The 25313-nt window shown below is 32.6% G+C and overlaps 1 protein-coding gene across 2 annotated transcripts in view; it reads left to right on the top strand.

Annotated features, from left to right (window-relative positions):
- LOC106138210 (protein windpipe) overlaps positions 1–25313 on the top strand; it is a 96297-nt gene extending 70984 nt beyond the window's left edge. For both annotated transcript variants that reach the window (XM_060952895.1, XM_013339304.2), the window contains exons 2-3: positions 5505–5549; positions 22259–25313. In XM_060952895.1, coding sequence (XP_060808878.1) covers positions 22281–24377 — 2097 coding nt within the window. In that variant the 5' untranslated portion in view covers positions 5505–5549; positions 22259–22280 and the 3' untranslated portion in view covers positions 24378–25313. The remainder of the gene's footprint in view (positions 1–5504; positions 5550–22258) is intronic.

Genomic DNA, 25313 nt, shown 5'->3' with positions numbered 1-25313 from the left:
CATCCAGTGAGTCAACAAAGTTGTCAGGTCACCCTTGTCGACCTTGCTGGAGGCAAATATATGTATCAGCGATTGCTTTCTGGTTGACTATCTCCATTTCTGTATATTTTTATCACAACGTAGGTAGTATTGATCTGTTTGTTTTTCATCATTTCCGTAGACCTTGTTAGGAAGCACTGACTTTTATGTTGTAAAACTGTATCGTGCGCCAATAAACAAATATGAAACTGTGTTTTTTTTTGTTCGTCTTCCTCGTTTAAACCACTATATCCCTTCATAAAGTGTATGTTCGGAAAAGGACATAGGGTGCTTTTCATGTTTAGCCGCGGGGTTAAGCTAGTAATTTCATTTAAACCTGTACATGTTTATTATTACGCCGCTTATAAATATGGCAGAATATGAATGATCCGTATCAATATTACCTATTTGTAAGACCCATTTCACCGTAAAGTACCGTAAGTAAGTACCTAATTATATTAAGCAATTCTGAGATTACTTTACATTTATTTTATCAAATCAATTATTATCTAGATAGGCAAATCAACCTTTTCAGATATGAAATACATATCTATAATGGTGATCGTAAACTATAACTTGAACAATAAATCTAAAATGTTCAAACGAAGCATCGTATTTTTAACTTATAAAAGTTAATCTCAATTCCATTTATTTTTTGTCTCGTAAAGGATCACGTTAAACTGTCAAGAGAGCTTGATGGCCTCAATTTGGCTTAGAATAATTTAAGGGTCGTTTCAGAGCCATTTTTAAAACACAGACGTAAGATGTATGCTTTCACTTCGAACCTGTCGTCCTTAATAGCTATTAATAGAAGCGACATTCCGTTCTAAAACAAAATAATTTTCAACTAAAATTGTGTCTGGCTTACAATATAACATTCAATTTGAATATTTATTGTACATTTTAACCTTGTCACCTCATTAGTGCATTGAACTGTTTCAAAGAAGTATGTTTAAACGTCGATCATTATAAAATAAAACTGCATGTTTATATAAACTGAGATTGTAACTAATTTCATCTGAATTAAAAAAAGATGTGTGTTTGCATAGTGCTTTATAATTATTCAATTCATGTCCCAGAGTCAAAATATCTATAAATAGGTTTATATGTAATGAAGTTGAAAAACCCCATAAGATTTTTTCCCACGAGCTAGTTGCAAACTTGCGTGCTAACTAATGGGCGTTAGCCAGATAAGATTACACGTACTTATGCACTGGTGCATAACACTACACAGCCGCAAATGCATCTAATTATATACAGTTCCCATCCCTCAAAGAATTGCATACAAGACTTCGCTAGTACAATTTTTTGCGAAGCAGCCAGTCTGCACTGACATAATTAGTAAAGCTTGACCAGAGATGTCAATTAGGAATGCAGCAACACCAAATTGTCGTGTCATATTGAGTACTTAATAGTGAGGTGATTTGATATTTTATTAGTCAGGAGGGTACTTAGAGTATTACTTAAATATACATAAATAAGGAACTACAAGGATATACAAGGAGAGTGTGGAGGGAAAGGTTGGAGTGGGAAGACCTAGACGAACGTATCTTGATCAAATTAAGGACGTCCTGGTAAAGGGTCAGGTCAAAAGTACCCGAAACCGCCGAGCTTGCATGAAGAATGTTATGAATGTGGATGAAGCGAAGGAAGTATGCAGAGATCGTGGCAAGTGAAATGAGGTAGTCTCTGCCTACCCCTCCTGGAAAGAGGCGTGATTTTATGTATGTATGTATGTAAGGAACTACTATAAAAAATAAAACGACCTGTTTAGAAGATGTATAACAGAAAGAACCAACCATTAAAGACACACACTTAATAGCATCGGGTTATGCTTATAGTTTTGAAAAATTATTGCCAGCGCAATATTTTAATTCACTTTTTAAGCCGCAATTTGGCGAGATCTGATATTTTTGGTCAAGTTATAGCTGCAAATTCTATTCCGCCAATCTTTGTTTTCGCCATACTTTGTAACAAACACATCAGGAATGTGAATATTTTTTTTCAAGTGCCTTGGAAGGTTTTAATAAATCTCCGTCTTCCTCGCGCTTTCTTCGACGACCTGTCAAAAAGAAAAACAGTTTGGCGTCCGTTAATATATCATGCTAGCTAGAAATATTAAATGAGGTGTATTTTTGTTTTGTTTTTGTGAGTTTTAAATTAAACCATAAATACTTAATTGGTATAGGTAACATTTGGGTTCCTTTTTACAGACGATCACAATCACTCATTGTATGCTCTGGCCAATCTGGGATACTTTAGGTTTTCATTTGAATAATTTTGCATTATTACGTGTAGCACATTCTTAATGTTTGATTGACATTTTTTGATTGGTTTTATGGGCACTAAGCATTGTTTCAAACTCAATTATGTTTAGCTCTTAATTTTCAAATTAGGCATCTTTGTCTCAAGTGAAATCGACAATGTTTAACAGTGCTGTATTATAATTAGCTCCCGAGTGACGTTTGTATGATTCGTTCTGTAGACGTTTTGCAAGCAACCCACACATTCGTTATTTGCTAAGTTGTCCACTTTCACTGTTTGCGCCTCTAGATTCGCCAGTGACCATTACTCTCTCATTGTCAGACAGTTAAACTATGTCAGACTTGAAACACCTACGTCAGACACGTTTTAATAAAACAATACTGTCTGGCTTGTCATTACGTACGCCCTCATAAATCATTCGAAGAACCTACAAGTATAAATAAGTGTTACAGCAAAGTTAAAATAATTAAGTAAATAATATAACTTTTCGAATTAAAAACAAACTGAAAAAGAAATCTTTCAGAAAGAAAAAGATAATTGTTTAAGAGCCAAGGTTTAGCCATGTTACGAACTCCAGTTTTAATTAATTGCATTAAAAAGATTACGTATATCAGTTATCCTTTAATTGGTACAATAAGAATAATGGTATCAGTATCCTGTTTTAACATTTTTTATAGTTAATGATTAAATTAAAAAATTGATTTATTTTTAATACCAGTTTCATGAGCCTCATTACAATTTGCTTTGCCAATTTTGTTTGTTCTTGCATCATAATACACAACTGAATAATGACAAACGGGAAATTTTTGTGGTCACGAAACGGAAGATGCCATTTTTGTCATTTTGGTTCTATTACGAATCTTCAAGGTTGTGTGTATGTTTTAGCTTCAAGGTAGCTGGTCACTAAAAGGGATTATGCTGCGAATAAATACATCAATATCCGTATATTTGAAAGAAAACAAATAATGATGATCTTCGGAAGCAAAGTCACTGGGCAAAAGCGAGTTTCACAAAAGCCGGCACTTATTTTGCGGTTTATATTTGGCACTTCAAAAATTGGAAGCACTGAAATACATAGCAAGTTCAGAGAATGGATTGTCTCAATAAGAGTCACAAATCTAAAGATACCTGTTTTCTGCGTAGGACCCAAGTGACTATTATTTACATATGATTTGCAATCCTTCGTCATAGTTTAAAGGAGGGAGGTGAAGTCACCTCTCCTTATAGAACAATAGCAGATAACAGATTCACCAAACTAACCTAGTTTTAACCTAGCGAATGTTTTAGCACCAAATACGAAATTTATGAAACATGAAACTGAGACTTGAGTCAAAAAGTAAATGATAACATCATACGGGTTATTTAGAAACAATGTGATATGTTTGGAAATGATCAAAAGTTTTAAATTATGAGTATGATTTAAAAATTCTAGCTTAGTAAGAAAATCGAGGCAAAATATGAGATATTTTATTTACATTATAAGTATTTTATTTATTTATTTAACCTTTATTGTACAAAATACAATTGTAAAAGCACAATGGGTGGACTTAATGCTAAGTGCATTATCTAACAGTCAACCTTTGGGTCAAACAGAGAATTTTAGGTGGGTGCAAAATAAAGGGAAGCAGAACATAAATTATTTTATTTATTTATCGCAATTATAATTGTGAATAATTATCACAAATTTTGGTCTGCGATCTGTATGGGTTATATTCATTTATTTCTGTGTGTTCTTTGTTCTAAGATAATAGTTTTAGAGTAAGTATAAAAAAGTGGCCTGTTATTTTTTTTATTGTAATATAAAAATAATTTTAGAAACACATGTTATAACTGTAATTACTATTATTTTAATCCCATATAATAAAACATTGGCAATTAAGCAATAAATCCGCTTAGCAGTTTTTAAGACATAAAATTAATATTTAAACCATTAGTTCCGTGGCTCAATGAGTCGATAAGAGGTTGAAGGTCCAGTTGCGGTATTAGATAAATTTAGTTTTTACAACATTACGAAAGATTTAGAGATATCACTACAGAATTATAAATAGACATCATACTGTTAACCTATCGTAAATTTAGGTTTATTTACGTCATTTTTTATTTTTAGATTATGCACTATTGTCCAACAATTTCAAAGATTCATGCGGTCTAATGCGAGGAAGAGATAGTCTGTTTATAATTTATCTGTTTTCTAGAAATCCACATACCTAATGATATTATATATAAATGATTGATATCAAGTCAAATCAAAGTCAACATGCATGCTTGATTTGACCTTGTTGCTAATAAATATTTTATTACTGTAACTTGATCTTTGAGACTCAAGCGTCATGTTTTTGCCACTGAATGCATTTAGACCATTCATGAGTTGCTTATCGTGGTTTAAAAGTTTATTATGTTGAGGAGAAAAAAATATATCAACTTGTATGAATAAAAATTTCTTAACTTAATAACAAATATGTATAACTATATGACAGGAAACGATAAGGAAAAAAAGAAAGAATGATTTTACACAGACTGCAAGCATAACTGCGCCTCCTATTTTACTTAAATGTTATCATTAAGGAAGCAGGAACATTATCTACAACAAACAAAATAAAAGCACCATTGTTAAGAACACTCCGAACTATAAAATATATAGGGCATAAATAGTCTCCTTGTAGGACACCGCTTTCTGGCTGCTTGTCGTAACTTATGCAATGTTTACCGATAACCTTTGAACTATAAAAAGCCTATTACTAACTGAGAGTGTATATTCAAGTAACTCATATTTTATGGCACTTGCAAAACATAAATACAAAGACACTGAAAATAACATAAGTACTCTTAGATAAATCACTGTTTTACAAATAAAAGATTTTTTTTTCAATATGTTTTCATTCATTCATTAAAAAGAGTGATGATGTTAGTACTAAATTAAAGTAATGTTATGTTTTGTACCTAGTCGTTTCTCATAAAAAATATCTAGAGATTAAAACCGTTATGTTACTCCAAAACAGTATATTAGTATATTGCCAGTCGCGCCACTTTTTACCTGTCCTTTTAAATTGCGTGTGTGACCAGCTGTTCAGGGGTCGACTATTGTGTTTCATTGAATAATACTTGATTCCTTTCATTCGGCATTTCTGATTATTGGGTGAACTTTTTAAAATTCTGCAGATGCTATGGGATTATAATATTGTCCGCTCAATTTGCTAATTTTATTATTTGTTTTGTTGCAGGAGTGCAAGAACTGGGATGTCGAGACTGCTCGCTTATATTACGAGGCAAGTTTATTTATAAACTACTAGCTTCTACCCGCAGCTTCGCCCGCGTGAACTAAGTGTCCTTGGCAAAAAGCGACGAATTTGAATTTAACAAAAAAAAAAAATTTGCGCCACCTACAAATGGTTTTTCGCAAATCGCACGGAAACTATGGTTTTTTACGGGATGAATGATGATTTTGAACGGGTACTATTTATCCTTTACCAGACTCTTAATTATATAAACGTAATATTACAAGAAAATTAATCCCTTCACGTTTGTTAACTCTCTCTCTGTAACAAACAAACATACATAGGTACTTTCGCATTTATTATATTAGTTGGAATTAAAAAAATATTCTTTTTATATACCACTTTATATAAAAATAATAATAGGATGTTTTTCACGTGTTTTGAACCAAACACGTGTTTTAAATAATTGCTTGCAGTTAACTAGACGAACTTTGGCCTAGCGTTAGATAAATCATTGACGTTTCTAGATTAATAAATCATCATAACTCTATTGAAGTATAATACGTACTTCATTGGACACACTATATAATTTTAAAGGAAGGTTGTTAATAAAAAAATATAGCCGTGTTTGATAAATAAATTTTTACACGTGTATTTCATGGAATTTATAGCAAGACATTTAGATTTTCGAATTCTGAGAACATCTCATATGTCTAATGTGTATCAGGGTTTCAAATTATATTTTTTTATGTTGCGATATAAATTTTGACAGATAATATATGTGAGGCCAAAGTGACTACGCTGAAGTTTCCTTGACCCTTTTGTTTAGTTTATCGACATTGTTCCCAGTTGTGAGTTTATTAATGAAGGTCCATGATGTAATTGGGTATTAATTAAAACAACTAGTTCCAATAAATTATATGGCCGTAATCGATTTCGTCTGGATCAGTGGCGATTGCTCTTGATTGGTCAGTATCTTATCAAAGTCATTTGCTTGTAATTGATTTCCACTGTTAAACGAATAAAACATTCAGTGGCATCTAGATTTATATAAAACTGAATCGACTCATTTTATGGCAACAAACAGACCCACAGACAAACAAGTATAGGGCCTTTATTCAATACAGAGTAGAAATAACCAGTTATTACAAAATTCATACGGCTAAATGATGGAATTGCGTTTGGGAGATAGTGAATTCAAATTTTTTCTATGTTTTTTTCCTTTAATTAACTTTTACAATCTTTGCGAAGCGGAAAGCATCTGGCACATACTACAAGTTTTTTCTCTACTATACCTACTGACCAACATGGAGACAATAGAATCTTAAACGAGTAAATTTTTAATGTCACTTAATGGACACACTGTATTTTCTTTTACGGTAATGATTACGATGCAAATTAAAAATGGTGTCTCCTTGCGTACAAAACTGTGCGACTAAGTGTTATCCAAGAACGGTTTCATTACATCATGTGGAAATACCAAGATTTGCTGAACAAGATTAAACCATAATGTTGGTCTGTTGCAAATGTTGCAATCTACGTTCAAACATGTGGTTTTGTTTAAAATTAACATAACGAAGTCCTCGTTATGTTAATTTTCTGGATTTCATCATTTAGTGTTAGAATTAGAAAGAAGTTATGATTGAAAAACAATAAAATTATTATATACAGCGTCACCGTACATAATAATTTATTTAAGCTAATATTAACTGATGTGTATAAATTTAATCGAAATACATAATTACTCGTAGAATTGTCTGAGAAACACCATTGGTAAGTCATTGAATGTTGAAAGTGTACCGCAAACTGTCGATTTGATCATCATCAGCTTAATAAAATTGAGACTACCTTCAAATATATCACTACATAGTATAAAACTAGAGTCGCTATTTTAGTATGTTTGTCTGTATGCCTTAATCTTTAAAATTACGCAACGGATTTTGATGCGGTTTTTTGTAACAGGTAGAGCGATTCAAGAGGAAGGTTTTTATGTATAATAACATTTATAATTTTGCACCCGTGCGAAGCCGGGGCGGGTCGTTAGTCGATGATAAAGCAAGTAGTGAAGTTTTGTTATAGTAATAAAAATACTCGTAAAATCATTTCATTATGCTCACAATGAAGTTTGGATCATTCTTCTTAATCCCCCTTATAATTATACCTAAACACTAATAATAATGGGTAATTGGAAGTTACTGATGCTATACTGATCAATTCTATAATTAAGCCAAATAGCTGAACGTGGCCATTCAGTCTTTTAAAGACTGTTTGGCTCTGTCTACCCCGCAAGGGATATAGACGTGACCATATGTATGTATGTAAGTGTTATATTATTCTGTGTATGAAATGTACCTACCTTTTACCTTCTCAATGTACCAGGATATTCATTTTAATACGAATGCGATGGCGTCATTGCGATCCACGAATCTTATCTAACTGATAACAGCTTGGGTTAAAATTCCAATATTGTGTTCGTAGTTATCTAAACTGAAAATGTGGTAATACTATTAGGTAGTGGTTCTGTTTTATTTGTACGTTTGAACAGATTCATTTGAAAAATACATACATATAATCACGTCTTTATCCCTTGCGAGGTAGACAGAGCTAATAGTCTTCAAAAGACTGATAGGCCACGTTCAGCTGTTTGGCTTGGTAATTTAATTTAATTTTGTTTGGCAATGATAGAATTGAGATTCAAATAGTGACAGGTTGATAGCCTGTCGTCTAAAAGAAGAATCTCTAGTTTATAAGCCTATCCCTTTAGTCGCCTTTTACGACATCCACGGGAAAGAGATGGAGTGTTCTTTTTTCTATTGGTGCCGGGAACCACACAGCATTTGAAAAATAAAACGGTTATTTTAATCGAAAAATATAAAGCTTATATTTATAATGATAGCATTGTTGTTTGTGTATTTTTATTTTGTACAATAAAAATATTAATTCTGCGTAATACAACATTATTATGAATCTTTTATTTATAGGTTAGGGCTGTACTGTACAAGGTTCATGTAAGCCGGATGATAAATGAACAATTGAAGACTTTGATCAACTTAATCATTGGCCTAGTTGAGGCGAAGACTTAAATTATGCGTTAGCTATTCTATGTTTTATCAATTTCAACGACTAAGTATAAAACATTTTGAATACAGAAAATAATGTTCAAAGCATCCTCATTATTAAACAACACTGAAATTTACATTTTGACAATATTTTGATTATTTTCTTGGCGATTGCCAAGCAAACTGACAGTATTTGAATCTCTACATTTGTGCAAAACAGAGTAGTTATTCACTCTCATCGAAACTATAGGTTCTATCTGCTCCGTAAAGGATAAAGACGTGGTTACATGTATAGATGTCACAATATTTTGGTGGCCTCAGCATACTCAAAATGATTTGTTTCTCTATTATCTTCATAGTTGTTTATTCTTAAATGATCATAGTTTGTACGTTTTACATGAATACATTAGCACATGCATCACTTAGCCTGAACTCTTCTGCGTTACAACGTTGAATGATTTTATATACTTTACTAGCTGTGCCCGCGACTTCGTCCGCGTGGAGTAATTGGGCATCATTGAAACCCTCAAGGATGCAAAATTTCCTCTAATAGTTACAGCGTGATGTTATATAGCACAGTCTTCCTCGATAAATGGTCTATTCAACACAAAAATAATTTTTCAATTCGAACCAGTTCTTCCTGAGATTAGCGCGTTCAAACAAACTCTTCAGCTTTGTAATATTAGTATAGATTATTGGCTGATTAAACCTTTTGCCAATGTAGATATTGTTATCGTGTCGTAGTTTATAGATGTGTATACACGTTAAGTACGCATATCAAGCTACATCAGTTCTATAAATGTATGTTTGGCGCCAGCAAAAACTTGTTTTGAACGGCTCACATGATTAATTTTATCCGTCTTGACAGGCTCAACTTTGTTATCACTTTCCGCAACTTTTTTTTCTTGTCACTTGACATTGACTTGATTGGTATTTACAACAAGCGACGTGGTCTGATTTACCAGTACTGCCATTTATAGTAGGTATTTCATAATTTCATGAATAGCTTTCAACGTACTTTTATGTAATCCTAAACAGATTTCAAAATCAAATACCTGTGCCATTTCGCTTTACTGTACAGTGTGAGGTGAATGCCAAAATATATAATTGCTCCTTGAAATAGTTCAAGTATTTAGTACGAAATCACCCGTAAAATCCCATATATCGCTGCATGTAATTAGAGTCCGGAATTTGTACACTGTCGGACAAAATAATGTCACACCAATTACCGCAGGCGACGGCACGTCTCACGGCTCTTGGCAAGCTGCCCAATCAAGTCTCAGAGAAAGGTGGCTACGGAAACATAGACGTTTATTCAAATCAATCAATTTTTAAATGCTACGCGCTGATTGAATGACCTGTTCGTGTAATAACTTTGCAGAAAGTATGGAAGTTTGAATTATTCCTTTCTGTATTTTTAACTCCATTGACATGCTTATAATGTCTGATTATTAGTTCCTACTTAATCTACCACAATTTGGTTTTTGATCTTTTTTTACAAATGATGATTTATTGTGCTTAGAATAATTAAATTATTATTTTTTTATTTTGAATTATATTTTACAAAGATAACCAAAAGTAAAAAGGTCAGGTCAGGTCAAGAGTACCCCGCAAGCTTGTATGAAGTGAGTTATGAATGTGGATCAAGCAAAGAAGAAGACGTGGTAACTGGAAAGATGTCGTCTCTGTCTACCCTTCCGGGAAAGAGGTGAGATTCATGTGTATGTATAACCAAAAGTATCGTATTTTATCATGTTCCAAGCAAATTATCTAAGTTCATCGTTCAGCAATAACCTGTCAAAGAGACAAACTGCGCTGCTCTAATCTGTCTCGGTCAGATTTACAATTGGAATTCTTGCGGTAAATGTACAGTTTCAGAATATCTGAATAAATGTCTATCATTTATTTGGGCCAGATTTGTAAGTAATATTATTGGAGTGTTACGGGGTGTCCTTAAATACGAATATATATATTTTTAAGAAGGATTTATAATTTATGTACTGAATCTTTACGGTTGAAATTTGTCTTGAGGAATCAATTACTTCATGCTTTGTCTAACTGTCTGTAAATTATGACATATTAGGTGAGATCTTACGTCAATAAAGTAACAAAAATGAATGTTTGCTCAAAATATTGATTTGCAAATGAGAATGACGCATTTCCGACAAGATTCCGTTAGTGATGAATGAATAACAAATAACATAGTTTGAGGTGTGTTTTCTAGTCATTTCAAACATACGTTTTCTTCAAAGTTCACCAATAGGTGACAAAATAGTAATATCTTCATTGAATAACAATCTCAAAATTATGAGAACTTCTGCATACAAAAATACATATTCTTTTATCTTCATATCCTTTATATATATATTCCTTTATTCTTTATGGAGTATTGAACAAACTTGAATTTCATATTTTGAATGGTTAACTGATGAAAATTGAGATATACAAAGTAACTGGTTACTAGCCCATCGCCTTTTTCGCCATATTAAAAGAAATCTCAAGTTTTCCTTGGTTGACTTTTAAAATCTGCACGCCAAGCATAGCATTATCACACTGGTTCATAATGGTTAATTGCTATAGGAGTTTATCTTTGATGCGCATAGTGTGTGAATATTTAGATTCATATGTAAGAGGTTAATTATTAGTTATTTGTACTATTTTTGTGTTCAGTTTGCATCAGAGGATTCCATCAAATTCACAAAAGCAAAGTTCAATTGTTTTATATTTACATTTTTTTTGTCTATTAATTAACCATATGGCTGGTGTGCTAGAATAAAAGTACGGACAATCAATCCTTCTTATGTCCAATTAAATTCTATCAGGTACCCAAACATCCACTTTTACAATAGAATCTCGTCTTAATTCCACTTGGAAACATTCCAGGAAAGTCAAACTTCACCTTGTCCACAAATAATATAACGAGGAATGAAGCTACAGTGTGCATTGAGCTACAAGCACGAGAAGATGCGAATTTAAATTGTTTGGTTTCAATGTAAGATGTAATAAAAGTCAGTGAAAAATATGTTAGTGTTACCCCGATAGTGTTTCTGATTTCTTATAATTTATTAATCTAATGGTAAGTGTAATTGTTCGCGAAAACTTCTTCCCGAAATGTGAAAGTGGGAAACACTATATCGTGTTCTCAAAATAGTGTGCATTGAGCTACAAGAAAAGATGCGAAACTAATTTAAAATTTTTTTTTTGTTTCAATAATATATAATAAAATACTTTATAAATATTGACGTCAGCGAGTGAAGTGTTAGTGTTATCGCGATAGTGTTTCTGTTCACTAAAACTAGCTTTGAAATATAAATGTCCCACATTTATTATCGAGTACTACCATATCGAGCACTACCATAATTTATTATCGAGTTCTCAATATTAATTTGTATTGTAGGATCTTGTGTAATGAATGATTCTTTCGATTTATTACCGTAGTCTCCCCCACCACAAGAAATATTTTAATTAGTTTAGTTAAATAGTTTACAGCTTGCACACATTTTATTTTTTCTCCGCCAACAGACATGCATGTAGGCTTGCTTTATATCAGTATTCTTATTCCCTTATTAGCTTTTACGGCAACCACGGAAAGTGTTCCTATTATAAAGTTTTAAGAGCCACATGGCATTTATTCTTATTATATATAATACCTACTGACGAGCTTGCATGAAGAAAGTTATGATCATGACTATAGAAATAAGCAGGGAAGCTTTCAAGTAGAAAGATTGTCTCTGCTACACAAACAATAAAGAGGCATGACTATATATATTATTTTTTATAGCAGTCAGAATAGGGTAAACTATTTCAATTAATTACATAATAATTATTTAAAATAACCAAGTGAATACATAACCCGCTGAACACAATGGAACCCAAAATACGAGTCAGTTAATGATGTTTACACATTATTCAGGTAATAGCGTGGTTTAATTTAATCAGCCTAATGAGACGAGCCCAAACTGCTATGAACTAATAGCCGAGACACGAACTTGCGCCCCTTTTCACATTAAAAAGTTCGATGACTGGTGTTCTGATAGCTGTTACAAAAATCTCTAAAGCTGATTAATTTTAAATTCTGTTAAGCAATTCAAAAGATGATTTTATAATAATACAAAATGAAAGTATTTCTGAATTGTATCAATTCTCATTTTGATCGAGATCAAATCGTTGGTTTTGACTAAAACTAAGAGTATTTAATAAATTCATTTGATTTTCAAACAAGGTATACCTAAATTGGATATATATCTCTTTTATCTATTATTTGCTACCTTCTTTAGCCGGAACTCAACTTGACATATAAAAAATAAGTTTTATTGAACATTCAATTATATTATTGCTTAAGTTCTGTGTAATATATCCAAAATTCAATAAAAGTAAAAGCCCATCACAGATCATGTGAAAAGAGGCTCGCACTGTAGTAAGTAAAAGGTTATAATTATAACGTGAGTGCTAAACATAACTTCCGTGTAAGGTATAGTTATTAAAACACAGTTTTTTATTACAGTATTCACATTACGTATTGTTGATGATTTTAGTGAAATATAAGAACGTAGGTATAAGTTCACCATCATTGCTTATTTTTAACAACATATTTAATCATGCCTCTTTCCCAGAGAGTAGTAGGCAGAGACTACATCCTTCCACTTTCCAAGACTTCTGCATACTTCACCATATAATATCTATGAATTTTAATACCTCGAATCATGTAGGATTGCTACGTCTACCTATTTTCTATGCCTGGTGTCAAATTACAATTTTAACAGCTTCGTGACTAGTTTTTCAGTTCATTTGATTTGGTTTGACTAATCGGGTCAAAGGTTTATAGTTAATAGTTTAAGACATATTCGTCGAACTGGAGAAATTTTAATCTGTGTCGTAGGATTTATAATTCGCTGCAGAGCAAGATTTTACGGTACACTTTAACATATTTGTCTGAGTGTTTTACTTTATATTTACTTAAATATATCGCCACAAGCACAGAATTCACACTGCTAGAAAAAACATTAAAAAAGAAAAAGTTAATTTTCTGCGCAACACAAGGTAAATTACTTGCTTTTAAGATCATAGTAAATTAATAAAGCATTAACAAAAAACAGAAACTTAAAAAAATAAGAAAAGGGAAAAAATATTTATATAAATACCTGCATAATAATAAATAAATTACAATTTTACCAAGTAAAAATATTTGTACATACCTGGTCATTATAAAGCAAAGTCATAAAGCAGTTTCTTGCCACACAAATATGATTGACTTGTTTAGTTGTGACATTTCGATATAGGATACTTTTTAACTGGTTTTAAATTTACTTCACATTTTGAAATTTTTCTAAGCAACTGTGTGGATATGAAAATACATCGAGTCAATTTTAGAGTATGTGTATTATGACCCTTAGGGATAACAGATGGGTGTTTTATAGCTTCAGAGAAGTAAATTACAGTACTGGTATCGTTGAACCCGTACCTGATGCGATTTTAAACGCAAAGTACATAAAATGGGAATGAAATTATCCTTAGAAAAGGAAGAATTATTCAAATCATATTTCAATGCGGCTTATATGTACAAATTAGTGTAGTTTATTTGATTGAAAACTATGTAAATGTTCCTTATGACTATTTCTGCTGTGTGACATATGTGTCTAATTATCATATGAAAATTTAAAAATAATATTTGCATGAAGATACTCTGATTCGCGATTTTATTTGTACGTTATTGTTTATATAAAAATTGATATCATTATGCATGTGTCAAATTAAGATAACCTTATTAATGCTTATTTAAAGAAAGGTTAATGCCCTCTTTCTTAGTTGATTGAATTTGCGATTAACACTGAAGCGTGTTGGTACACAGGGCTTAAGAGAAACCTGGGCTACCTCCTATACTATACACCAATCTAGGCGAGGTCGGATAGCTGTCACGTTAGCCCACCGTACTCAATTTCCGTCTTCAATCTAGCCCTGGCATATTTTTAACGACAATTTAATTTACTATCATTTGCTACTAGATAAGCTAATGATTTAAATAAGTAGTAAGTGTATGTAGCATTTAAAAACTTTGATTCTATTTTTAGGCGATGAGCAACTTGGCACTGTTTGAATCTCAATTCCGTCATTGAGCCATACGGCTGTTTCAGTATTTCTAGACTTACAACTATAATAGGTAATACTCTTAACTTCCGCTCTTGAATGTCAGTGAATATTAGGTACTTTATGTCATGACAAAATATCTTCATGGAATACTAGCGGCCCGTCACGTCTTCACCCGTGATAATTGTAACTACATAGCCTATGACACTCGCAGATAATGTATCTTTTCACGGTGAATTTTCAAGATCGGTTCAGTATTACAGAAAATAACAAATAAAAATAACAAATAAACAATGAAAGTTACAAATATTACCACTTTATAATACTGAATCAGTACATAGAATGAATAAATTAATTTAAATACGAGTAGAAAGAAAGGAAAATAAATGTTTATTTAGTACATAAGAACATTACAAGTACTTAGCATTAACCTGTTGATAAAAAAAGAGTAACGTGTATAACCTAAGTGGAATGAATACATTAGTATCGTATTACCTGACTAGTGGTTCTCTCTAATGACATCGAGCAAACTCAAACATCATTGTTTAAAAGCCAGTGTATTTCCAAACAATCATCAATTAAAAACCAATAATTGCGTAAAACTGCACGTTGCTATTGTGATATGCCAAAACAAACAGTTGCGAAGAACACAAGTACTATGTAAATGATTCCTTGAAGTGTCAGTTGGCGAAATGCTTGTATATAAAATTACTTCTATATCCCTTGCGGGGCAGATAGGGTCAACAATGTAGTAAGTCTGAAAGGCCACGTTCAGCTGTATGGCTTAATGTAGGAATTGAGATTGTGACAGTGTGTAGTGTAAGCCTTATCGCCTACAAGAAGAATCCAAAGTTTATTAAAGGCTAATAATGGCCTCTCCCTTAGTCGCCTTTTACGACATCCATAAGAAAGATATGAAATGGTCCTATTTAAAGTGCCGGGAACCTTGAAATGCTTGTAAAAGTATCTTAATAGGGTTCCGATACGTAATATACGGTTAGCAGGAGCGGTAGTCTTTATAGGCAAGGTAATAAAAATGCAGTAATCTCAATTTTTTTAATTCAATTTGTTGGTTAAAGCAATAAATTCTCTAATATCGCATAACTTCATATAAGTTTATTGATTTAAAAAAAATATATAAGGAAGTTTAGTGAGTAACTTATTCTGAAAAGCACTAACATTTCATTTTTTTTTTTATCTTTTGCTCTAATCATTTTCACGTGAAAAATTCTACCTCGTAAGGGCTATAAAGATTTATGTAGGTATGATGTTTTAAACGAATGCAATTTCATTAACTGCTTACCTAACTAAGTATTTAATTGGTGTTTATAGTAGAAGTAATATCCCATCAATTTCAAAACTGACCTAAGTTTTGTAACTGACCTACAGCAACCGGTTTAACGGTAACTTATAAGTATATTATTCGTAACGTAAGGTTGCGTAGGTATATGAGTATTATTAGGTATACAAAGTAAAGGCCGATTCAGTATATAGGTACTTATAGAAAACGGAAACCATGAAATCAGTGAGAATACTAATAATTATATAGATATTTTAATATTATATTTTAGTCTTTTCAAGTCGGAATGTTTGGCCATAATTATACTAAATATGTTTTGATGAAATTTCAATGCCTTTTTTAATATGGTTTGTAGTTTTTAACTTCTCAGTTTTGTCTTTTTGTGTATAAGAACAAAATGTTTTTACAGGCAAAATCGAAGACTTTTTATAATTATTTATGCATGAAAGTAAGGACTCATGATTTTTAAACTAAAGGATCACCTTACATTTTTCTTTGATTAAAACGAATTAATAAATCTAGGATCGTGGTCATCTCCAGGGATCATCAACACAAGATCATGGTCTGGCTCCTTTACGGAATAATGTATGGAGGATGATGACGATTATGGCTTGAATCATCCTTTAAAATCAATTCTTATATTTATTAGAAAACTGATACAAAAACAAGAATAGTTGCAAAGTAACGTCAAAATCCTCCCAAAACGTGAAGTAGCAAGTTTTCGTATTAAGAACATGATAAATACTGACAACATAATTTAACTAAGTGCTTCCTTAGACCGCGTTAGAAGCATTCTCTCACTGTTACAGTTATCTTAGAATTTATTACCCTTACCAGTAATAGTAGAATGTAAATAAAGTAATTACACAAGTTTAACTTTGGTAAACGATTCTCCGCTGTTTTGCTTAAGAACGTCTCTCTTTAAAAAATGTATAGGAATGAAAAACAAAAATCCGTTTTTTAAAATTTCTTCCAGAATGTCTTTATGTAAATAGTTCGTTCAAAAAAGTAAAAAAAAGGGAAAGGCTACTTGGGATTCTATTTTTAGGTGAAGGGCTTAGCAACTTGTCTCTATTTGTCTCAATTCCATCATTAAGCCATAAAGCTGATCGTGGCGTTTCAGTCTTTTCAAAGCTAGTACTTCTGTCTACCCCGAGAGAGATAAAGAGGTCATTATATGTATGACATACAAAAAAAAGTACCTTCGAATATTTGAATAGTACTTTCGTAGGACTGCATTCTTATTAAAGTTGAACTTTTGTACTCTCTCTATTTTTCTAACACTGGATGGCTAATGGAAATCATTGATACGGTATAGTAGGTTCAAGAGCACAGGCAGACAATCATTAGTGTTACAAATAGGTGAAGGTTAATTTAACAGATAAATCTGTTTGTTTGGATTAACTGCCAAATGCTCACAGATGATAAATTTATGTTACTGTTATTTTACTGAATGTGTTAGTTACCATTATCCGATACGGTTTTGTCTAAATTTTCTAATATCTAAATTAAAATCGTAGCAAAAGTTTCCTGTGATGTGGCACTGACAGACAAAAATTCTATAATACACATTTTTGGTTTCTGTTGATCATAATAAATTTTTGGCAATATCTTTTAAATAGAGAACATCAAATTTTTTTCTTTTATTATATATAAAAATATTTTCAAAATCTACTATCACTTCCAGAGCGCAAGTGTAGAAGAAGTGTTATCTTGTTTTGGGATACTCTGTGAATGAATTTACTATCGTTAATTTAATATTAATTAAAAGAAAATATATTAAGACTGAATGGCACTGTATTTGTCAAGATAAGTGTCAACTAACCATGAAGCGCAAAGTTCACTGAGGATTGTTATTTTATGTTTTCATGACGTAATGAACATATGTTGAAAACGCCCATTTTATTCTTAAATACGTATAAAAGGTATATTTGTTATTTATCTTACAACACACATGTTATCACTTTTTAAACCGAAGTAAAGACTGAGCGTATAAATATTTTTTGTGAGCTAGTATTTGTCTTAGTACGATCTCACGTAAATTGTCTTATTTAAAAAATGTTTATCAACATTTATAGGTATAACTAGCGGGCCGCCACGACTTTATCTGTCGTTTATACAAAACATGTATGTATATAAGACCCGCATATAATGAAATTTTTAAACGTTTAAAGATTTTATGATTAGTTCAGTATTTCCGAAGATTTAGTTCTTCAAACAAATGATTATATATCTTGTTAATATAGGTTTAGTAAAGAATGATATTGAAAAAAAATATTAGAGATATGTCTCAAATTTTTTGCATCTCCAGTTGTGCCCTCCGTCTACAGGAATGGTAATAAACGGGATATTTGCGTTTTGAGTACACTTACTGTCACTTACCTATGTATATAAATTAATGTTTTGCTTGTTAATTGTCACAAGTGATTTGAATACTGAAACGGCGGCTTTATTATTTTTTTCGGTGCAAGCTCATGCGATATATTGTAATTCTTGCTCACTGACATTTGCAGTCCACGGACGCCCGCTACTCAATATTGGAACAACCTTGTGACTCATACACTTTCGACACCAACCCTTCCATTTTGGGTGTCTGGTGAGGTGAGGAAGTGGCATTAAAAATTAACGGCTAGTGACTTCCAGATGTTTTCTTTTTTTTACAATTGCGTACATCTAAACGTGGCTATTCAGCCTTTTTGAGACTGTTGGCTCTATCTATCCCCTTAGGAATTACACAAGCTCGGCCTTTGATCCCGATCCTGAATGGATAAAGTGCGGATCATCACAATTTTTTTTTCAAATTCAAATTTCAAATTCAGAATTTTATTATCAAATCACAAAATAACTGTAATTTTAACCAGCACTTCATTCAGTGACTGGCCTGTTTAAAGTGTATTTAAAATGAAAAAAAAAAACTGTCTTTTAAACGAATACTTCATTCGGTAACTAGCTGACGTCATAATAGTTGATATTGACATCAGACCGCGACGAGACAACGCCGGGAAAGGCCAAGTTAGTCAGTAATCATGTCTATTATAGCACGAAGGTCGGCTGTAAGACGTATTTTAAATTTGAGATTTTCAGCACATCTTTCAACTGGTTTCAATCTGAATATCTGTAACTTATTTTTGGTTTGGTTGATATAAAAAGAAAAATTATATATCTTATTCGGGGTGCGCCTTTTCGCTATGTTCCTGATTAGTTAAGTTTTTACATGAAGTGACTCCCGTCTGAACTCCGAAAACGTTACAGTTACAGTTACTTACCCATATTGGATTATGGCAAAAACTGCACAGGATAAATGTGCCCTTCTCTAAGTCGCCTTTTCCATGGGGAACAGATGGTGTGGCCCTAATCTAAAGAGCCGGGAAAGACATAGCGTAGAGTAATTTTATAATTATTAGTTCGTTATGAGGTGTTTTAATAGGTCATCAATCAAATAGAAAAAGGACATTACGTCAATATATATATAAACCGTTTTTTTGTTCTCACCTACTTTAATCATGAACTTGCCACATCATCATGATATCCTCCAAATGTAATTGTTATGTTATGTTTTGATACAAGGCCCATTTTTATGAAGACTGTTGTGAGTTGTTTGAGACAAACATGTTATATGTCTACTTACATTTTGAAGAAAAAAAAAATTGATTGATTTTAAGATAAAATCAATTGAAAAACTTGATGTCATTGAAACTTACGTTTGACATGAATTAATTATCTGAATATAATATTATTTAACGAAGATAAGAAAAATGTTCGAATATTTTCGGAATTTACAAGTTCATGGTTGCTTTAATATTTATGAGAGTTTTAGTTCAAAAGATAGTTTGCTATTCAGCGAGGTAATGCCGCCAGTGTAATAGAAAACCTTAAGCCCAATGCAATCCAGTGTGGTAGGTATTCTTTAAGGGAGTTGCCCATACAGCAACGAACGCGATTTTGTTTTGCTCATTTTGATATCGAGTAAAACAAGTAAAACATTCAACATATAAGTGTCAATATGAATGGCACTGAATCCTTTGCGTTTCACTTTTTTTGACGTTGTAACACGTACATACATACATATGTATATATGGTCACGTCTATATCCCTTGTGGGGTAGACAGAGCCAAGAGTCTTGAAAAGACTGATAGGCCACGCTCAGCTGTTTGGCTTAATTATAGAATTGAGATTCAAGTAGTGACAGGTTACTAGATAAGAATCTCAAGTTGGTAAGCCTATCCCTTAGTCGCCTTTTACGACATTCATGGGAACGAGATGAAGTGGTCCTATTATTTTTTGTACTGGTGCCGGGAACCACACGGCACACACGTAACATGTTGTTAAAAAAGTGGTTACAAGATTCAAGTTGCTGCGCAGTAGCCCCACACGAAGACGGTTCCGTCGCGACAAAACCGCCACATTCGCACAACTGGTTAACCGTTCGCTTCCTGCTAACTAACATTGAACCACTTTGCCGAGCGTCCAAGTGCACTCAGGATGTTGTTACAGACCGAAATAGAACTGATTTGTAGTGTAATTTTACGATGTTACTACAGAATCACCTGTGGTATTATTGGAAAGTCTGGAAAAAATGGTGACAACATTAAAGATATTTCAGTTATTGCAAAATAAATTTCTATATTTGATCCATTTTTTTAAGTACTGAAATTAAGGTGAGGAATTTTCATAGGTACGTCTCTAGTAAAAATGCATTTATTAATTTATTCATAGCAATGTCAAAAATGTCAAAATGTTTCGTATAGAGTTAGGTACTGCGGCTATTTTTGATAAAATATTCATTTCAGTACCTAAAGAAATTGACTATAGATTGGGGATTGATAAAAAGGCAATGCATTTCATACGGCCGACGTCTAGGCAATATTGTAGCCATTTTAACTATACATTTTGTGTGAATTTATACTTAAAGTTTTAAGTAATCAAACAAAGATAAATTAGACATGTGACAAAATAATTTAACAAGTGATAAATTATGCATTTTCGGAATCGATAATCAAAGCCAATTTGATTAGCGCGTTTGACGTAAGACGTATTGATCTATCAATTTTGAGTAAATACTCACATCGTTATCTTACTAACTATACCTACTGCATAACCATCATGGGTACAAAATACTTTTGAAAAATTTATCAAATCTCAAAAAAAATCTACAGATCAAATTAAAAGCGTCAATTTTGTTTTAATTTGCAACATAAGTTTTAGAGCTAGCACAAACTCCTTTATAGTTTCTTTTTTTATATAAAAGATTTGAGTGTGGCTGACCTCAATCTGCCTGGCGATAAGCAAGATAAGGCCTAATGTGGTACACGTAAGCTCAAATAGTGCCTATACACTCTTGCCTTGACAATCCCCATGATAAATGTGTCGGGGAAGAGAGATACAGGCAAGAAATTCCAAATCACAGCGGTTCGCATGATAAAATGTGTACTAAACTTCAAAATTGATTATTTTTATCAATACGTAATATGGTTTAGTAAGTAAAACCTTACTGATTCCGTAGTACACTATTGCCATTATGACGAAGAGTTTAAAACTATCTGAACACATACTGAAAACAACAATAACGTAGTCATTCATTTTAACACTGTTACACTGTGAACCTATCGGAGATTTAAATTCAGACGATACCAATGAAAGGAAATTGACAGATATATACCTAGTTAAATTGCCGTTTGCCTGCAGTTGCAATAATTGGCGAGGTGAAATAGATAGCAGGGGACCTCGGCGGTACCGGCCATATGTTACTGGGCCCTATATTTAGTTGACAGATTGGTAGGAAGTCAATTATTCTGATCCATTCATCGCGTTTTCTCATATGGATTCATCTATTGTCGATTTTTTAAGTATGATGTATTTTTACCTATCAATCCTGTATTGCCACTTGACATCAAATTGGACCTGCCAAAATGTTCTAATATTTGTTATTGGTTGTATGAAGTTGAGTGTATTATCTTAGTACTTAATTGCGGTTGATATCTGAAACCTGCAATGACCATTAACTGCTTAGCATTAAAAGCATTTACCTGGCTGGTGCAAATATAAACATGTAGATAACATGATGCTTAGGATGATCTAATTCATTGCTCTCATACGTTATATTTTTATCGCGGCAGATAAAATGTTTTCAAGGAAATACAGAACGAAAAATGTTAGTTGCCTATAATGAAAGTGAACTCGTATTCTGAAAACAAAATATTTTTTTTCAAATGTAACAATTAAATAAATTGTTTCATCAAACTTCATTAATGAAAACACGATTCGTACTGCAGTTTTTATGTTCAGCATAATAATGACTGGTTTTGTTTTCATTTCAGGTATAGCTGAGTTCGAATCATAATGGCGGGACTACGTGTGTCTGTCTACATTTTGGCGGTCTCTCTTCTGATCGCTCCAATCCTAACTGCAATCTGTCCTGATGGATGCGTTTGCAACACCACTCGTGATGGCCTCCACCGTGCAACCTGCAGTAATCTCCTCGAACTTTACAAGTTCACACTTCGACAAAAACATCACAACATCAACATATTGGACTTATCTCATAACAACATTACTAAGCTAACTCACGAGCTCGACAGGCTGACCGAAGTTGTTACTCTAGATTTGTCTACAAATGGAATAACAAATCTAAATAAATTTTTACATAATGCAAGAAAACTGGTGCACTTGAATCTGGCAAATAATAGAATACAGACAATATCTTTAACTCAACTACCTAAAAGTGTAAGTTCGTTGGATTTAACAAATAATTTATTACAGGATGTACCTTCAGATATTGCACATTTAATAGGTTTAGAACATTTAGAGCTTGAAGGTAATCCTCTTTATTGTACATGTGAAAATATTATGGCACGAGATCGCCTGTTGGCATCAAACATATACATCGATAAAGTGCAATGCGCTTCTCCAGAAAAAGTCAAAGGACGGTCTTGGCTAGAACTGAAAACAAAAGACATTTGTAAAGTACCAAAAGTAGAGCCTAATTATTTAGATATGATGATGGGAGATCAACCTTTGGATGCAGTTAAAATCGGTGAAGATACGACTGCTTTGAAATCAATGCCATTAGTGGCGAACAGCGATTTAGATGATGGTAACGTTATCCATAATGAAAAAACTACTGATGAGGATGAAAGTCTTGTCTATATGAAAGTCGGACATGCAACAACTTTATCTTCTTTGAAACAAATAGAAGGATCTGGTGATGATGTAATTTCTACAAGGTACAACCATCAACTACATGCAAACATATTTAAAACCGAGGATGTCATTCCAGCTGAGGATATAAATACCACAGAAGATCCTATTTTTGGTTCAGGTGAAGGATCGGGCTCAGGAGATATACTACTATCCCTAGATGATGATATTGTTGAAGAAACTACAGATGTTACTTCTACATATATTCCATTATTAAGTCCCGGTCCAGTTACAAGAATATTTGAAGAAACCATTGACACAAATACCACTGAATTTCCAATACCTCCAGCTCCGTCTGTTTATGAAGGTGGCCCTGACTGGCATATAAAACAATATGACATAGAAGTATCTACTCAAGTAGCTGTTAGTACTCAAATCGTTAGAGATACCACTGTATCTGAGCATATAAGAATAACCCAAGCTCCTGAAAATCATGGTGTAGCTCCTATTACATCAAGCGAAACTCAGCCTCATAAGACTGGCACCTATGTTTGTATTGCAATTATAGTAGTTATTTTGGTAGGACTTATTGGATTTGCTATCATCAAAGGACAAATGAGAAAACGAAGAGACAGAAGATTACTAAGACAACAAAAGCGTGATGTAGAAAATGCATCAAAAGAAATGGTTGATATGAATAAATCATTATTAGGTAAACCCGCTATTATTGAGCCTTCGATCGAGAAGAAAATAAACGGAAAATATGAATTAGTACCAACACATGAGGCTACACAAAAGAAAGGTGAAAATGGAGAAATTAGTAATGGAACAAAATATAACGATAGCAATGGTATTCGAACAGATAGTCCACGCGACTCTAATCAAAATAAAAGCAGTTCAAAAGATAATAATGTGACAGAAGAGAAAGAAATACCAAAGGAAAAGTCATTTGAATCAGAACCTACTTCACCTGATTCCAGAAAAGACACAAATTCCTTATCAAGTGAGGATATTTTTGTGCCAATCAATGATGATGAAGTACCAAGATTAAACGGTAATGCTGATTCCGACATTTCTCAACCGTTACTTAATGGCGACCAACACACTGATTCCGACTTTTTATCACCATCGCGGGAGTACGTACCTGTGTACTCCCCTGACATGGGTAGAGTTAGGATAAAGTTAACAGAAACGCCGAAACCGAAAACGCCAGTACTAGTCACAAGAAGTAGATCAAAGGCAGGTGATATAATAATAACTCCCGTTGAAGATAGCAATGCACGCAAGTCAACCACTTGAAACTTAGTTATAACAATGGACATTAGCACTTATTATTAGTGTCTATCAACAAACACTTCACTCTTGGCGATATTCTGTGATCATTTTTAGGCGCGTTTATGCATTATCTGAGAAGAAACCAACGTTTGATGGACTGAAATTGATTTGTTCGAGTGCTGAGTCTTGAAACTTTGCTGCCAAAGTGTGTTTGTAGTCGACAGTGCCTTTACTTGTTAGTGGTATAAATATTTATGAGAGTATATTGCAGTAATCGAAAATATTTTTATACGTGTAAGAATGTTGCCATGTTCAAATAGTAATTAACTTTATGTTTTAGTAATTATTTAAATTAATGTCGTAGTTTTCTACGTATCGACCTATGCATGTTCATTTGTACAATCATTTTTATCGTTCACGAATGTTTCTTTTCGTTTCGGTTTAATTCTAAAATTTTAATGGTTGTGTACTTACTACCATGAACATAGACATTTTATTAATAATGAAACGTTTATGTGGCTATGTTATTTATTCATATACTTTCTTATAGAGATTCGCTATTTATGGTCTGGCTAAGCGTAAGTTCCTCTCATGTAATTTTATGGTTTAGTATTTAAGAATGTGATACCATTTACTTTAAGAATAATTCATGCTATTCCATATTACGTATGTATATAAATTAATTAAATTTTTCTTTCGTGTATAGTTAAGATTTACGTTATTTTTGAAATTGTTTTATTTCGTAATTTAAGTGCTTTTTTCATCTTCTTAGATTTGCGCTTAAAATCTTTTTTTTATAACATATAAATGATAAGTTTCAACGATTTTAGAATAATTAAACTGATCTTTGGAAAATAGGAAACGAACAAATAATGGAACAATAATAGCTCAGTAAGAAGATTTATAAAATAATGTATTTTTATTTCCAAACTATACGATATAAATGATTGATTCAATTTA

The sequence above is a fragment of the Amyelois transitella genome, chromosome 3 (genome assembly GCF_032362555.1).
Source record: "Amyelois transitella isolate CPQ chromosome 3, ilAmyTran1.1, whole genome shotgun sequence".
Taxonomy (NCBI): Eukaryota; Metazoa; Arthropoda; class Insecta; order Lepidoptera; family Pyralidae; genus Amyelois; species Amyelois transitella.
This window is presented reverse-complemented; position numbering and strand designations above follow the sequence as displayed.